We start from the raw sequence: 14,267 nt of genomic DNA, 5'->3' as shown, positions 1-14,267 counted from the left end.
GAATCTACAAACACACGAAAATAACTTAAAACACTATAATAAGTAGAAACTAGCTATGAAAATGCAAGAAAACAAGCTAACTAAGTCGCATAAATATATTCCTATCAGACTTCTCATGATTGGCCATCATGGTGAGTAGATAAACATGAGAAGTAAATATTAAGGTAAATTATACAAAACTACCTCAACTATAGATCGAATCACAATCTCATGCCTCATGTTTTAAAAATTAAAATGTCATACCTCATCTTACGAATTTGTTGCAATGTCCAACCTCCGTCAAATTTTCTGTCAATTTTTCTATTAAGTGCTAAAGTGGCTTGAGGCGGGCCCACTCCCTAACTCAGCTGGATTAAAAAAATTAAAAATAAAACTATTTAAATATTTTTATAAAAAAAAATGTGGGACCCACCTCTACAAACTTATCAATGTCACATTCTTATCCAGTCCACTAATGACATCTATCTTGCCATCTTCTCCCTCACTGGTCCTGCTTCTTCCTCGCCCGCTCCCTCCACCTCAACCTTCTGCCTTTTTCTCCTCCCCATCTCTGCCTCCCGTAATCTCTTTTTTCTTCCCCTTTCTTCCCTTTTTGCTGTTTTCCTCGCAAACGGGATGCAAGCACAGTGAACCAGAGCTTCTTTCTTTTTTCTTTTAACTTTTCTAGTTTTCTGGAAAACAGGAGAACTTGGTTCCGGTGAACCAAGGCTCCAGACATTTGGTGGCTATGGTGGGTTATGGTGCTATTTTTATCCCTCCAAATTCTAGAGGTAAAGCCCCATTGGGTTCTAATTTCAATGCCTTCAGACTTAAATTGGAAAATATAAAGGATTCCAATTGAAGCTATTATCAGAAAACTAGAAAGCACAATTAAAGATTTCAAATAAATTATTCATGAAATTTTCCAAAATGATAGGATGGAGGAGTCCCATATTTGAAAAAGGTATAATATTTGGAGCGCTTAGGGTGGTTATCTAAAAATATGGGGGTCTGGGTGGGGGAAGGGCTGGTTGCGTTATCGGAGGTTGCAGGTTGCAGGTTGTAGGTGGTTTAGGATGGGGTGAGCTGGGGTTGTGGAAAATCGAAAGTCCTTCTACAGGAAGAGAAAGGAGAAACGAAGGGAGGGGGAGTCGAATGAGTGGCAAAGAAGGTTGAGGTGGAGGGAGCGGTCGAGGAAGGAGCGAAACCAGGTGAGGGAAAAGACGACGAGATCAATGCCGTCGGTGGACTGGGGAAGAAGGTGAGGTTGATGAGTTTGTAGGGGTGGGTCCCACTTTTTTTTATAAAAATATTTAAATAGTTTTATTTTTAATTTTTTAATCCAATTGGGTTAGGGAGTGGGCCTACCTCAAGCCACGCAAGCCCTTAACATAAAAATTGGCGGAGGTCTGACATTGCAACAAATTCGTAAGACGAGGTATGACATTGTAATTTTTAAAACATGTGGTATAAGATTGTGATTCGGTCTGTAGTTGAGGTAGTTTTATGTAATTTACCTTAAATATTAAGAGCATCTCCAATTATTTTCTCTATTTTAAAGCAAAGTTTTATCTCCTAGATGAATTTCTATCTTAGGAGGTGGATAGAGAGCATTAGTGAAGTTGTTTTTTTTTTTAATTTTTTTAATTTTTTATATTCTTTTTTTGAAATCCTCCCTAATTTTAGTTAGGAGCTGATTTAAGAAGCCCATACAAGGTGCTATAAGAAAGCCGAAAATGCTCTAAGGAGCCCATTATAGATGCTGTAAGGAATATGATCCCATTTTAATTTTTTTTTTTAAAAGGGGACAAGCTGGTAACTTTGTCAGGGCAGTCCACTATTTCACGGGTCAGAAAGATTCATAGAGGCATTTCAACCTCTCTCTGGGCACCATCCTGGGATTCACCAGCAGTGAGAATCGAAACCATAACGTGCCGTGTAGAATATGGACCTGAAATTTGTCTCCAACTACTAGGTTACCTCGTGGTTGTTGAAATAGAATCCCATTGAAGATGGTGTAAGAAAAGGTTCCATTTGGATCCAACTTGTGGGGATCCTCACATCTTAGACATTTATCGTGTGTCGTGCGGTCAGAAATTATTTGACTTTTTTTATTTAAAATTAAATATAAATAGTACATAACAAAAACTGACCACATGATGTACGATAAATGGTTAGAATGTGGAATCCCTAGCAAAGTGCGGGACAGGATCCTCTTTCCCAAATGAATTAAAAATAAGACGGAAAAGAAAATGGATCAGGATCCTCTCATGACCTTAAAAAACTGAGCTTGGTGAGTAGGAGATCGTGGTTGTTGAAATTTGATTAAACAGATACAAACAAGGGACCGTCTAAAAGTTATAATAATTGTAGCCGTTGAATCAAATTTCAACGGCCACGATTGGCTGCTCAGTAGGCCCAGTTTTGTAAGGTCAGGAGAGGATCCTGATCCAAAGAAAATAAAGAGCGAAAGCTGTCAGCTAAGTACAGAGCTGAAAAGAAAGCCGAAGCCAAGCCATGGAAGCAAACGTTTGACGCTTGAAATTGATTGTCGGTGGTCTAATTGGGCTGTCTCTCTCTTGCTTCGTATCTAATGGAAACGTAGACCCAATTGCCATTGTAGTGAGGAGGGAGGGAGAGAGAGAGCTTTTTGATTTGTTGCTTGTAGTTGTAGTGTTGTTGCTCTTCAATTCCCTTGTCTTTTACGAAACCCAATTGCCAATTCAATCGATTTGATGCACCAAACACCTTCCGCATCTCTCACTCTCTCTCTCTCTCTCTCAAGGTCAGCTCCTCCATCTCTCTCGCAATTGCACATTTGCACAATTGGATTGTGAATTCTTTGCACTTGATTCGATCTCGTCCGAGTCCGCCTTCCTGTGAGAGAGCAATTGTGTGTTGATCTGTTCGTTTCTTCTGCAGAAAGAACTGCAAGTGAGGAACAAGTCAATTCAGCTTCACTAGCTCACTCACACACTCAATTATGCTTCAATTTATAGTACAATTGTTAGATTTGTTATCTGATCTGGATTCATTGTGTTTGGGTGGCAGGCGGCTTTGAGGTGAGGTAGATCTGGAGAAGAGCAAAGCTGGTCTCTTCTCTTCGCTGGTTTTTCCTAAGGAATCTTGAAGAGTAGCAGCAAAGCTGCCATGGCAACCACAGTGGGATGGAGGTATGCTGCCACCAATGGCAGCACCCTTACACCTAATGATCTGGTACCCGTACCCGCCTTTTATGTCGGTTTTGTTTCATTTCTTATGTGGGTTTCTTTCTGTTATGAATATTTTGTTGTGTGGGATGCACAAGATCCCATTTTCCATCTTGTTTCAATGTCCAATCTATATGCCTCTTTCTGCTGCACAGTGTTTGGTATACATTATTACTCTACAGTCTAGAAGTGCGTAAACACATAATGGATTGTTTTCTCATTGCTTTCGTTCTTGTGATTTCAGGAAAGGAATGGTGATGCAAAAGTTCAAGATTCAGAGCCCCCAACACCACATTCTCTTATAAAAATGGGTTCACGGTCAGTTAAAATTTCTTTCTGCAATTTTTTTTGGCAAGCGAAGTTGGTAGAATGAACTTGTTTGCCACTTGGTAATCATTAAGGTAATAGTGGGTTATGCTAGTGGGTATTTTGCTGCTTTCTGTGGGCAAGTGTCTGCTTGTGGCAGGATGGAGAAATACTTGTACCGGTCTCTCTTAGGAGATAGCACTTCCATTAACGATAGTCCATTTCTGTGTCTAATCCTAAGGGTGGAGGTCATATATTTCCAAAATGATTTCACGCAAAAGAAGCTGGGGATCTGGTTGCTTACTTTTTTAATTTTTAATTTTTTATGTGGCTTATCTACTCTTCTACACAAAGTCTCTCCGTTCTAGCAAAACTTGTTCTTTGTTTAGTGGCTTATGAATCAATCAAGAACAACACCTTCTGTCACAAATTTATGACAGAATTAATACTGTTTTAAGAAACAGTTTTTCATATCGTAATCATGCCTTAGAAGTTCTTAGCTCCATCACAGGAGAAAGAACATGTAGAGTGTTGTATTCAATAGGCAGGAAGATTGACAATGATATAGGTAGTTTTTCTTGAAATTTCCTACACAGCATATCCCTTCCAACGCATTATATGCTTACTATATTGGTGGATTTTTCCAATAAATGCTGTTATGATAGAATCAGTACTTGTTCTTTGAAGCAATGATGCATTTTGGTTACCTTTAGGTGGATGTTTTTTCAGTTTTTAACTTTTTGTATAATTTTTATGGGGTTGAGTTGTATGGCGGAATTTAACTTGTGATCTATGTCTTCTGCAATCTGTAAATAAATGAGAAGCAATAAAAGGTTGTCAATTTGAAATACTAAGTTTCACCATCAATTATTTTCTCTGAGGTTATAGGCTTTGTTTTTCATGCTATATATTTGGAATTCTGTTGTCTTGTAATTACGTCCTGTTGTTTTACATTTTTTCAGTGTGTTTCCTTGTTTTAGATGTAGCTAATAGGTGTTTAATGAGGGCCACCTTGTCCCCGGTGTTGTATTTCTTTTGGTAATACAAGCTGTGTTTATTATAAAACGAGGGGATAATTCCAACTAAATTATCTTTGGTTCTCAAATTTCTTACAGAGACCGTAGTAGTAGCATGGAGGATGCAGATGGGACATTGGCAAGTGTTGCCCAATGCATTGAGCAGCTGCGTCAAAGTTCCTCATCTGTACAAGAGAAGGAGTATTCGTTGAAGCAGTTGCTTGAGCTTATTGATACTCGTGAAAATGCTTTCAGTGCTGTTGGATCTCACTCTCAAGCAGTCCCAGTGCTTGTTTCTCTTCTTCGATCAGGTTCAGTTGGAGTTAAGATACAAGCTGCTACTGTTTTAGGCTCTCTCTGCAAGGAGAATGAACTAAGGGTGAAAGTCTTGCTTGGAGGATGCATTCCGCCTTTGCTTGGTCTACTCAGGTCCAGCTCAGCAGAAGGGCAAATTGCAGCTGCAAAGACAATTTATGCTGTTTCCCAAGGTGGTGCCAGGGATCATGTTGGATCAAAAATATTTTCAACCGAAGGAGTTGTGCCAGTGCTCTGGGAGCAGCTACAAAAAGGGATCAAGACTGGCAGTTTGGTTGATAGCTTGCTGACTGGAGCATTAAAGAACCTATCCAGCAGTACTGAGGGATTCTGGACTGCAACCTTCCAAGCTGGAGGAGTAGATATACTTGTGAAGTTGCTGACAACTGGACAGTCAAGCACTCAAGCTAACGTGTGCTTTCTTCTTGCATGTATGATGGTGGAAGATGCATCCGTCTGTTCTAAGGTGCTGGCCTCAGAGGCTACCAAACAACTTCTCAAGCTTTTAGGATCTGGAAATGAAGCTTCTGTTAGAGCAGAAGCTGCAGGTGCTCTTAAATCTCTTTCTGGCCAGTGTAAAGAAGCAAGGCGGGAAGTAGCTAACTTCAACGGCATTCCTGTATTGATAAATGCTACAATAGCCCCTTCAAAAGAATTCATGCAGGGTGAGTATGCCCAAGCGTTGCAAGAGAATGCTATGTGTGCTTTAGCAAATATTTCTGGTGGTTTGTCATATGTCATCTCAAGCCTTGGGCAAAGCCTTGGATCTTGCACCTCACCTGCTCAAATTGCTGATACATTAGGGGCTTTAGCTTCAGCTCTGATGATATATGATAGTACAGCAGAATCTAATAGAGCATCAGATCCTGTGGTTATTGAGCAGACATTGGTTTCACAGTTCAAACCGCGTTTACCATTTCTTGTTCAGGAACGAACCATAGAGGCCCTTGCAAGTTTGTATGGGAATTCTGTACTCTCAGTTAAACTCGCCAATTCAGAGGCAAAGCGTTTGCTTGTTGGTTTGATCACAATGGCAACAAATGAAGTCCAGGATGAGCTAATGAGAGCTCTTCTTACACTTTGCAATAGTGAGGAAAGTCTGTGGCGTGCGCTTCAAGGCCGTGAAGGGGTTCAACTGTTGATATCACTTCTTGGGCTTTCATCAGAACAGCAGCAAGAATGTGCAGTTGCACTGCTTTGCCTGCTTTCTAATGAGAATGATGAAAGTAAATGGGCTATTACTGCTGCTGGTGGCATACCTCCACTTGTTCAGATTCTGGAGACGGGATCGGCAAAAGCCAAGGAAGATTCAGCATCAATCCTTAGGAATCTATGCAACCACAGTGAAGATATACGTGCATGTGTCGAAAGCGCTGATGCTGTTCCTGCATTATTGTGGCTTCTAAAGAATGGAAGTTCAAACGGAAAAGAAATTGCAGCAAAGACTTTAAATCATTTGATCCATAAATCTGATACAGCAACCATCAGCCAACTTACTGCATTGTTGACCAGTGATCTACCTGAATCTAAAGTGTATGTTTTGGATGCTTTAAAAAGTATGCTGTCTGTAGTCCCCCTCAACGATATATCACGTGAAGGTAGTGCTGCTAATGATGCAATTGAGACAATGATAAAATTATTGAGCTCAACTAAAGAAGAAACTCAAGCCAAGTCTGCATCAGCTTTAGCTGGAATTTTTGGATCCAGGAAGGACTTGCGTGAAAGTAGCATTGCTGTTAAAACTCTTTGGTCCGCCATTAAGTTGATTAGTGTTGAATCTGTATATATCCTTGCAGAGGCCTCACGCTGCCTTGCGGCAATATTTCTTTCGATTAAAGAAAACCGGGATGTGGCAGCTGTTGCTCGAGATGTATTATCTCCATTAGTTGTGCTTGCTAACTCTTCAGTTCTGGAAGTTGTAGAACTAGCAACATGTGCTCTGGCTAATCTTATTTTGGACAGTGAAGTTTCAGAGAAAGCAGTTGCTGAAGATATTATTTTCCCAGCTACTAGAGTTTTGCGTGAAGGCACGGTATCTGGAAAGACCCATGCAGCAGCAGCAATTGCTCGCTTGCTCCATTCTCGTCAAATTGATTATGCTTTAACTGATTGTGTGAATCGTGCTGGAACTGTTCTTGCATTAGTTTCTTTTCTAGAATCTATTAATCATGATTCTGTTGCCACATCAGAGGCACTTGAGGCACTTGCTATTCTATCTGGGTCAGAAGGAGCTACTGGAGAAATAAAACCTGCATGGGCAGTTTTAGCTGAATTCCCGAAAAGCATAACCCCAATAGTTTTGTCCATTGCTGATGCAACACCCTTGTTGCAGGATAAGGCTATTGAAATATTATCACGGCTTTGCAGAGATCAGCCTGATGTATTGGGGGACACAGTTGCTACTGCTTATGGATGTATTTCATCAATTGCCAAAAGGGTGATCAATTCAACGAAATCAAAGGTTAAAACTGGAGGAACTGCACTCCTTATTTGTGTTGCAAAAGTTAGTTATCAGAGAGTTGTCGAAGATCTGAGTGAATCAAACTTATGCACCCATCTAATTCAAGCTCTTGTTGCAATGCTTAGTTTTTTGGGAAACCCAGGGAATAATGAGAATGATTCTATTGGCATTTATAGGCATACTAAAGAGGAAACAAGGATTGATGAATCTTATTCAAGCACAGGAGTAATTAGTGGTGTCAATTTAGCTATGTGGCTACTGTCTGTTCTTGCCTGTCACGATGAAAGGTGCAAAATTGAGATTATGGAGGCTGGGGCTGTGGAAGTCCTCACTGACAGGATCTCAAATGATTTCTCACCCTACTCTCAGGTAATCAACTCTCTCATTTTGCTTAATGTGTTCACTCAATAAGGAAGAAGATCATGATACATTTCATTATCTCTGAATTCGTATATAATATATGCAGCTCCATCATAGAAAAATGTTGCTCTCTACCTAACTGCTTACTTATCCATTAAATATTGTTTGTAGTTCTAATGATCTAACCTGGTTTGGTTCTTGGTGTAATATATGCAGATTGAGTTTAAAGAAGATAGTAGCATATGGATTTGTACTTTGCTGCTGGCAATCTTGTTTCAAAACAGAGACATCATACGAGCACATGCAACCATGAAATCTATACCAGTACTTGCAAACTGGTTGAGATCAGAGGAGATGCCCACCAGATATTTTGCTGCACAGGCGATGGCCAGCCTTGTCTGTAATGGTAGCAGGGGGACTCTCCTATCTGTTGCAAATTCTGGAGCAGCAGGCGGGCTCATTTCCCTACTTGGCTGTGCGGATGTTGATATAAGTGATCTTTTGCAGTTGTCAGAAGAGTTTGGTTTAGTGCGTTATCCTGAGCAAGTTGCACTCGAGAGGTTGTTTAGAGTTGAAGACATAAGGGTTGGTGCCACTTCTAGGAAAGCAATACCTGCACTTGTTGATCTTCTCAAACCCATTCCAGATCGTCCTGGAGCTCCATTTTTAGCACTCGGGCTTCTGACTCAGCTTGCAAAAGACTGTCCATCAAATAAAATTGTAATGGTAGAATCAGGAGCTTTGGAAGCACTGACCAAGTATCTTTCACTTGGCCCTCAAGATGCAACTGAGGAAGCTGCTACAGATCTGTTAGGTATACTATTTGGCAGTGCTGAAATTAGGAGACATGACTCTTCATTTGGTGCTGTTGGTCAACTTGTGGCAGTTTTACGGTTAGGTGGAAGGGCTTCAAGGTACAGTGCTGCTAAAGCATTGGAAAGCTTATTTTCTGCTGACCATATAAGGAATGCAGAAAGTGCTCGACAAGCTGTTCAACCCTTGGTGGAGATTCTCAATACTGGTTCTGAGAAGGAGCAGCATGCTGCAATTGCTGCGTTGGTAAGGCTGCTGAGTGAAAATCCATCAAGAGCCTTAGCAGTAGCAGACGTTGAAATGAATGCAGTGGATGTTCTTTGCAAGATTCTTTCATCAAATTGCTCAATGGAGCTGAAAGGGGATGCTGCCGAGTTGTGTTGTGTTCTCTTTGGGAATACAAGAATCAGGTCAACAATGGCTGCGGCTCGATGTGTGGAGCCTCTGGTGTCTCTTCTTGTGACTGAGTTCAGTCCTGCGCAGCATTCAGTTGTCCGTGCGTTGGATAAACTTGTTGATGATGAACAACTGGCAGAACTTGTCGCAGCTCACGGTGCAGTTATTCCTCTTGTAGGTCTTCTCTATGGTAAGAATTACCTGCTCCATGAAGCTATTTCCAGAGCCCTTGTGAAATTAGGGAAAGACAGGCCTGCTTGTAAGATGGAAATGGTGAAAGCTGGAGTGATTGAGAGCATACTTGACATCCTCCATGAGGCACCCGATTTTCTCTGTGCTGCTTTTGCAGAACTGCTCCGAATATTGACCAACAATGCAAGCATTGCTAAGGGACCATCTGCTTCAAAAGTGGTTGAGCCTCTGTTTGTGCTGCTAACAAGACCAGAGTTTGGACCTGATGGGCAGCATAGTGCACTACAAGTTCTTGTCAACATTTTGGAGCATCCACAGTGTCGTTCTGACTATAAGTTGACATCCCACCAAGCTATTGAACCTATTATTCCCTTACTTGATTCTCCTGCGCCAGCAGTACAACAGTTGGCAGCTGAGCTTCTGTCACATTTACTCTTTGAAGAGCAACTTCAAAAGGATTCAGTGACTCAGCAAGTGATTGGTCCTCTTATACGGGTTCTTGGCTCTGGTATACACATATTACAGCAGAGAGCTGTAAAGGCCCTTGTTAGTATTGCGCTAATATGGCCAAATGAAATAGCAAAAGAGGGTGGTGTCACTGAACTGTCCAAGGTGATATTGCAATCAGATCCATCTCTTCCTCATGCCTTGTGGGAATCGGCTGCCGCTGTTTTATCAAGCATTCTGCAGTTTAGTTCTGAATTTTATTTGGAAGTGCCTGTTGCTGTTTTGGTAAGGTTGCTTCGTTCTGGCTCAGAAGGCACAGTAATTGGTGCATTGAACGCTCTTCTGGTACTGGAAAGTGACGACGCTACAAGCGCAGAAGCAATGGCTGAAAGTGGTGCTTTAGAGGCTCTTTTAGAACTTCTCAGATCTCATCAGTGTGAGGAAACTGCTGCAAGGCTTTTGGAAGTATTGTTGAACAATGTGAAGATCAGAGAAACTAAGGCTACCAAGTCTGCCATATTACCATTGTCTCAGTACCTCTTGGATCCACAAACCCAAGCCCAGCAAGCAAGGTTGCTAGCAACTCTAGCTCTTGGTGATCTATTCCAGAACGAGGGCCTTGCTCGAAGTACTGACGCTGTTTCAGCTTGTCGTGCACTAGTAAATGTGCTTGAAGACCAACCTACTGAAGAAATGAAGGTTGTAGCGATATGTGCTTTGCAAAACCTTGTCATGTACAGTAGATCTAATAAAAGAGCAGTTGCTGAGGCTGGTGGCGTCCAGGTTGTGTTGGATCTGATTGGTTCAAGTGATCCAGATACATCTATTCAGGCCGCAATGTTTGTTAAACTTCTCTTTTCAAACCATACCATTCAAGAGTATGCTTCTAGTGAGACAGTAAGGGCCATTACTGGTAAGTTAATTTTGGCTTTTACGCAGAATTTTATTCAGCTATCTAAGGAGCAATAACTTCTTTAGTTTTATTGTGGTTAAAAGTTTCAAAACGATGTTATGCAGTTTGCGACATGGTAGAACCCTTAGGTTGAAACATGAACATCAATGATTAAGTAATCTGCTAATTTATATTTAATTTTTGTTGAAGTGTTAAAAGTTAGATTAATCGTTTTGGTCCAACTGCATAATTCATTGAGAAAATAGCTGCAATAAACATGTTTTGGCATTTGGTTTACAGAAATGATCATTTTTCAGTAATGATGACATATAGATCATATATCGACGACACGACAATGACATAGCACAACGATGATATAATGATGACAAAATAAACACTGATCATTTCTGGAACAAAATGTCAAACTATGTTTAGGGAATTGTTAGCACTCTAAAAATCTCATTTGGCACTCCAAACTTGGTATAATTAGAAAGTAAAATACACTTGTGAGGAGTGTAGAATGAGATTTTTGGAGTGCTAATAATAGTTTGTAGCTAATTGCCTTAATTCATTTTAGTTTATGGAATCAGAGGTTTCAGTTGTTGCTTGGATACCTTGCTGCTGAAGCAGATGTTTTTCTTTGTTCTTTTAGAAAAATAACTGATATGATTGTTTTGGCCTCATTAGCTGCTATTGAGAAGGATTTATGGGCAACTGGAACTGTGAATGAGGAGTATCTGAAAGCTCTGAATGCTCTGTTTAGCAATTTCCCACGACTTAGAGCCACAGAACCTGCAACGTTAAGCATTCCTCATCTTGTTACATCCCTCAAGACAGGGTCTGAGGCAACTCAAGAAGCTGCCTTGGATGCACTCTTTCTTCTTAGGCAAGCTTGGTCAGCATGCCCAGCTGAAGTTTCTAGGGCTCAGTCAATTGCTGCAGCTGATGCAATCCCCTTGCTGCAATACTTAATTCAGTCTGGCCCACCTCGGTTTCAGGAGAAGACAGAATTTTTGTTACAATGTTTGCCTGGGACATTGGTGGTGATAATCAAGCGTGGAAATAATATGAAGCAGTCAGTGGGAAACCCTAGTGTTTATTGCAAGATTACACTGGGCAACACTCCACCTAAGCAAACCAAGGTAAAATTGGTTTTAAATGTGTTCTCTCCACTACCCTTTCTATTCATAAGTGATATGAATCTTATTTTTTTCGTTTGGTCGAATATATGAGTCTTATTTTGGAACTTGAAGAAATGAAAAATAATATTTTATTAAATGACTAAATTCTAGTCTTCATACAGCCGAGCGCAATGACGTTCTAGGATTCATACAGCTGACCCCACTTAGTGGGAAAAGGCTTTGTTGTTGTTGTTTGACTAAATTCTAGTCTTCATACTGACGTATTGAAGTAGAATTCTCTGTAACTGTGACCTCTGTTGAATCATAGGCCATTTACTGTACATAGTAAATGGAGTACATTTTATAGTTATTGCAAAAACAGTAGAAATATGGAAACTAAATAAATTAGCCATGTTGATTGCGTTTCTAGGGATGTTACAGTGTTCTTTTTCTGTTTCTCCTGTGATACGGGACCTTGATATAGTGCCATTTTAACCTCTCACCATGAATTTCTGAATTTACAGGTGGTTTCAACTGGCCCTAATCCAGAATGGGATGAAAGCTTTTCGTGGTCCTTTGAGAGTCCCCCGAAAGGCCAGAAGCTCCACATATCTTGCAAGAACAAGAGCAAAATGGGAAAGGTAAGTGGGCAAAGATATTGCTAACATATAGGCACCTTTCACTACAATAACAGTAGCTCTTTTCTCATCTGATCCTTCATTTTTGTTCTACCCAGTAATTGGTAACCTATTCTCGTTTGATATATTGACAGAGTTCATTCGGAAAGGTAACCATCCAAATTGATCGCGTAGTAATGCTGGGAGCAGTTGCCGGAGAGTACACTCTGTTACCAGAAAGCAAAAGCGGGCCCTCACGGAATTTAGAAATAGAGTTCCAGTGGTCTAACAAGTAACAACAAAATCCGTAAGAGTTTTTGTTATGATTCTTCTGCAAATGAATTATTAGGTGAAACATGTTCAAAAAGAGAATTCTTATTTTTTTCTTTTTCTTTTCAGTGTGGATTATTTATCATGTGAATGTACATAATACCCCAAAGATTTTGATTTTTTTGTCAAAAGTCCATTGAGTAGTCATTTGTGAATGTATTCTTTTGTAACTTGTGGGAAACATGTAACTTTCTTGTGTGCTTGTCAATGTTAAGACGAAATAATGAAAGTTGTTTATCGGTTTCGGGTTCCTTCATCTCGACTTTGTGATTCTTGTGTTATTGAATTTTAATGTACTTTTTTGGTTAAATGCTAAACCTTGTGACCCCAAAACCAAATTTTAGACGAAGAGTGGCGGACAATTTAGACATCCATGTAGAAGTGGGTTAGGATGGTATTGAGTTTGGCAAGTTGAGTGTGCTATTTTTATGGTGATCTAATGGGAGTAATTGTGGTATTTTTCTTCATTTGTAAGTGAGATATCTTAGGTTTGATTATCGCCAAAGGCGAAGTTGAACCATATTATTATGACAAGCTCATTGTCAGGCTTAACCTACTTCCCACCCTTTTAGTGTAGATAATATTGTTTATTAAAAAAAAAAGAGAGTAAAAGGAAGGTGCATATTGTTCAGTGGAATCAAGTTTGCCTTAAGAAACCTAGTGGTGGTCCTTGGGTTAAAAAAAAACCCAGTTCATGTTAATCAAGCCGTCCTTGCTAAATGGAAACTTTCGCATCAATGAGGTATATGGGAATGTACTTTCGTTTTCTACAGGTCTTTGCTGAAATTCTTTTTTTGTTTATTTAGTTTATATGACTTATATTTCTTCTTATATACTTATATTTTATATAACAACTATATTGATGCTGTCACTTCCCAAATTCATGGTCAATATTAAAAGAAAATATGACACGTACTTGCGACACGAGTTTTATTATTCAAAATAAGGAGAGCATAGATGAGTTTTGCATAAACATTACAATACCAAAATATGAAGACGGAGTAAAAAGAGAAGCATGTTTAGTTGGAAATTACGTAGAAAACATCATTTCTTTGTTTTATTTCATAGTCCTCCCGCGCCCCCTTGAATCTACTTATTTATGAAAAAGCCGACGGTGTAGCATAATGAGTTGCACAAACTCAGTAAGTATAACAAAACAAACAAATACAAGTATGCGTTTAAGAAAGATCATGATTGAACAGCAAGGACGAATGTGTAATAGTGCACTATCTGTCAGTATATAACTCATCTTCTTAGCATCACTATAGATTGGTAAGCTCACACACAAAACATGTAGTATAACAGGTCATAAGCCGCAACATGCTAAGGTTAACTTCTATAATTTCGAAGCTATACCCGAGGATCCAATTACCCACAAGTATAATAGTGCACTATCTAAAAGGAAGAATATCAATAACTCCTTTTAGTATACTTGTCCATCGCAAATAACCAAGTAATTATTAAAAAAATAGGAAGATACAAGTAAAAAGTAATTAACTTGTAAAAACCTAAGCAAAAAGAGACACGTTAGAGTAGATTTGAATAATAAAGATAAGTTAATGTATAAAATAAAAAGAGGAAATTGTAACAATGGTCTCTCAACTTTAGCCCAATTGGAGCAATGGTCCTTCAACTTTATTTCCATTATCATTGGTCCCTTAACTCGTCAAAATGTGTAGCTATGGTCATTTTCCTTAACACCATCAATAACTCCATTAAATTCAGTCATGTGTTTGGCACATGACACTGACTGTAGGGGCAATTAAGGAAACATATTATTTCCCAGGTTGAAGTTGATACCCAAGCTTCCTCC

General features: G+C 39.6%; 1 protein-coding gene across 2 annotated transcripts; it reads left to right on the top strand.

Moving 5' to 3' along the window:
• The first annotated feature begins 2,490 nt into the window (after positions 1–2,490).
• On the top strand, positions 2,491–12,710 carry LOC126604036 (protein CELLULOSE SYNTHASE INTERACTIVE 1-like). 2 transcript variants are annotated; one of them, XM_050271089.1, is made up of 8 exons: positions 2,491–2,764; positions 3,031–3,195; positions 3,433–3,506; positions 4,610–7,655; positions 7,863–10,407; positions 11,074–11,528; positions 12,032–12,148; positions 12,280–12,710. In XM_050271089.1, exons 2-8 carry the CDS (start codon positions 3,130–3,132, stop codon positions 12,418–12,420), a joined length of 6,444 nt encoding a protein of 2,147 aa, XP_050127046.1. In that variant the 5' UTR covers positions 2,491–2,764; positions 3,031–3,129; the 3' UTR covers positions 12,421–12,710. The 2 variants fall into 2 exon arrangements, with proteins under 2 accessions (XP_050127046.1, XP_050127045.1); XM_050271088.1 differs by having other exon boundaries at positions 2,491–2,913.
• Positions 12,711–14,267: the final 1,557 nt, after the last annotated feature.

The sequence above is a fragment of the Malus sylvestris genome, chromosome 15 (genome assembly GCF_916048215.2).
Source record: "Malus sylvestris chromosome 15, drMalSylv7.2, whole genome shotgun sequence".
NCBI lineage: Eukaryota > Viridiplantae > Streptophyta > Magnoliopsida > Rosales > Rosaceae > Malus > Malus sylvestris.
This window is presented reverse-complemented; position numbering and strand designations above follow the sequence as displayed.

Bases quoted from the DNA above. Each gene is read 5' to 3' on its own strand.
- LOC126604036 (XM_050271089.1), top strand. From the start codon at position 3,130: ATGGCAACCACAGTGGGATGGAGGTATGCTGCCACCAATGGCAGCACC. The intron at 3,196-3,432 runs GTACCCGTACCC...TTGTGATTTCAG, and splicing joins CCCTTACACCTAATGATCTG to GAAAGGAATGGTGATGCAAA. The intron at 11,529-12,031 runs GTAAAATTGGTT...CTGAATTTACAG, and splicing joins CTCCACCTAAGCAAACCAAG to GTGGTTTCAACTGGCCCTAA.